Consider the following 2011-nt stretch of genomic DNA (forward strand, 5'->3'; position numbering starts at 1 on the left):
CCCCCCCCCCCCCCTGCCACTGCTGCGCTGCACCATGCCCCAAACCCCCAGAGGCTCTGCTTGTCCCTAATCTCCCCAGCCCCTGGGCTGTGCTGTGCCATGGTGCTGCCAGCTGGCATCAGCTGCTCCCAGGGCCACTGAAGCAGGGGCTGGGGCAAGTGGGAACAAGCAAAGCTCTGAGGTGAGGGGCATGGCGCAGCTTGTCCCCACTCATCCTAGCCCCAGCTGCAGCAGCCTGCCTCTGGGCTGCCCTGGCATTTGGGGGGAAGGGGCAGTGGCATGTGGCCGGACACAGGGGGCGGGACCTGATCCTGGCACCAGAACCAGCACTGGCACATCCTGCCCCGCCCCACCCATGGTCAAAGCCAGGAGCCCCACACCCCTAGGCTCCAGCCCCCCCGGACCCATGTGGAGCGGCTGGGTGCAGCATCCACCACGGGGAGTGGAGCCAGGCTCTCCTGCCTCCCCCCACAGTGCGGCTGCAGCTCCCAGTGCCCAGGGCAGGGCCACAGCTGGAGCCGCTAGGGTGCAGCTGGGACACACCTGCCCTGGGAGCAATTCATGTGTTCCCTCCCACCCTGAGCCAGGAGCCCCGCACCCCCAGGCAGCAGCTCCAGCCATCCTCCCTGACACCCGCATTGCGACCACCATCCCTCCTCCCCCCCCCGTTCCCCCACCCCGGTCCGGCCAGAAACCTGTGAACTGAAAAACAAGTGTAAATCAGTAAAAACTGAATAACTTCAATTTTAAAATCCAGTAATTTATTGGTGAAGATAGAGAAAAAATGAAAATGCGGAACACTATGAATGAAACACAGGCGGTCCTTCGACTTATGACACAATTGGTTCCTGAAAACCGCCTCTTAAGTTGAAATATTGTAACTCGGAACCAATTTTCTCATAAGAAACAATGTTATAAATGGAGGGATTGGTTCCTGAACCAAGGCCCGATACCCTATTTTCACCAAAAATACCCCAGAATTTTGTACTCGATCAATGATAGATGAGTCATATAGCTACATTAATGTATTTATATTGTAAATAGCAATCACATTGATTTGGAAGGACTTCTTTGAGGTGACTTTGCTGGACTTTTTGAAGGGGTCTTGGCTGGAGTCTTCTCAGGAGTCTTGGCTGCAGGTTTTTCTGGAGTCTTGGCTGCTTTCTTCATGAAAGTGTCCAAGGAAGTTTGGACAGATGTTCTCCAGGGAGATGAGCAATGCAGCGAACTTGTTCGCTGGCATGCTGTCATATGGGATCAAGCGTTGTAAAGCTGAAACTGATGTCATCAAGTTGAAACAGGGTGTCAATTTATAAATGTTGTAAGTGTGAAACATTGTAACTCGAAACGTTTCCAGTCAAGGAGTGCCTGTAATGTGAAAGGATGAAGGTGGAAAGATTGAACAAATTAAAAGAGGGGAGAGAGGAAAGAATGAACAAGCAAATGAATGAATAAGAGAAATGCACAAAGCACTAGTGGGATGTTAGGTGTGGTAGCACTGCCCCTCACACCCTGCCACTCATGCCCTCTGTTGCTTCCTGCAGGTGAAGTGGCTCTTCTCCACTGTGGTGCAGCTCAAGCAAGCAAACGGCTCCGAGTACAAGAATGTGATCCAGCGTGTGGTGTAGGGAGCTGATCCCTTCTCCTTGACTGATAATGAGGAAGCAGAAGTGCCAGCATTTCTGGAAACACCCCTGAGCCCCACTGTCCTCCTCCCCTACCTCTGGCAGCCTGTCTACTCACTGGTGGGGGAAAGGAGTTCACATTATGGTCATTCAGCCACAGGGTGTCCTGCCAGGTTTGAGAGCAGCCAGCTCATGTCATTCATAAAACCAGTGCCCCTTAAAAGCAAAGAGTACTGTATCCCTTTCTCCTGAGCCACTCAGCCCCCACCCCCCAAATACAAGCCAATGAGCTCTCTTTCAGGTACTTTCTATATTGCTTATTGAAGCTCTTGCTGTTTTTCTTGGTGGTTTTCAGTATTTGCACTGAATAACAATAAACACACATT

At 52.0% G+C, this 2011-nt stretch overlaps 1 gene segment (V, D, J or C); it reads left to right on the top strand.

Annotated features, from left to right (window-relative positions):
* Positions 1-1628, top strand: part of LOC102369513 — an 8099-nt gene extending 6471 nt beyond the window's left edge. Inside the window, 1 exon segment of the C gene segment in view lies at positions 1545-1628. Coding sequence covers positions 1545-1628 — 84 coding nt within the window.
* Positions 1629-2011: the final 383 nt, after the last annotated feature.

The sequence above is a fragment of the Alligator sinensis genome, unplaced genomic scaffold (assembly GCF_000455745.1).
Source record: "Alligator sinensis unplaced genomic scaffold, ASM45574v1 scaffold1614_1, whole genome shotgun sequence".
Lineage (NCBI taxonomy): Eukaryota > Metazoa > Chordata > Crocodylia > Alligatoridae > Alligator > Alligator sinensis.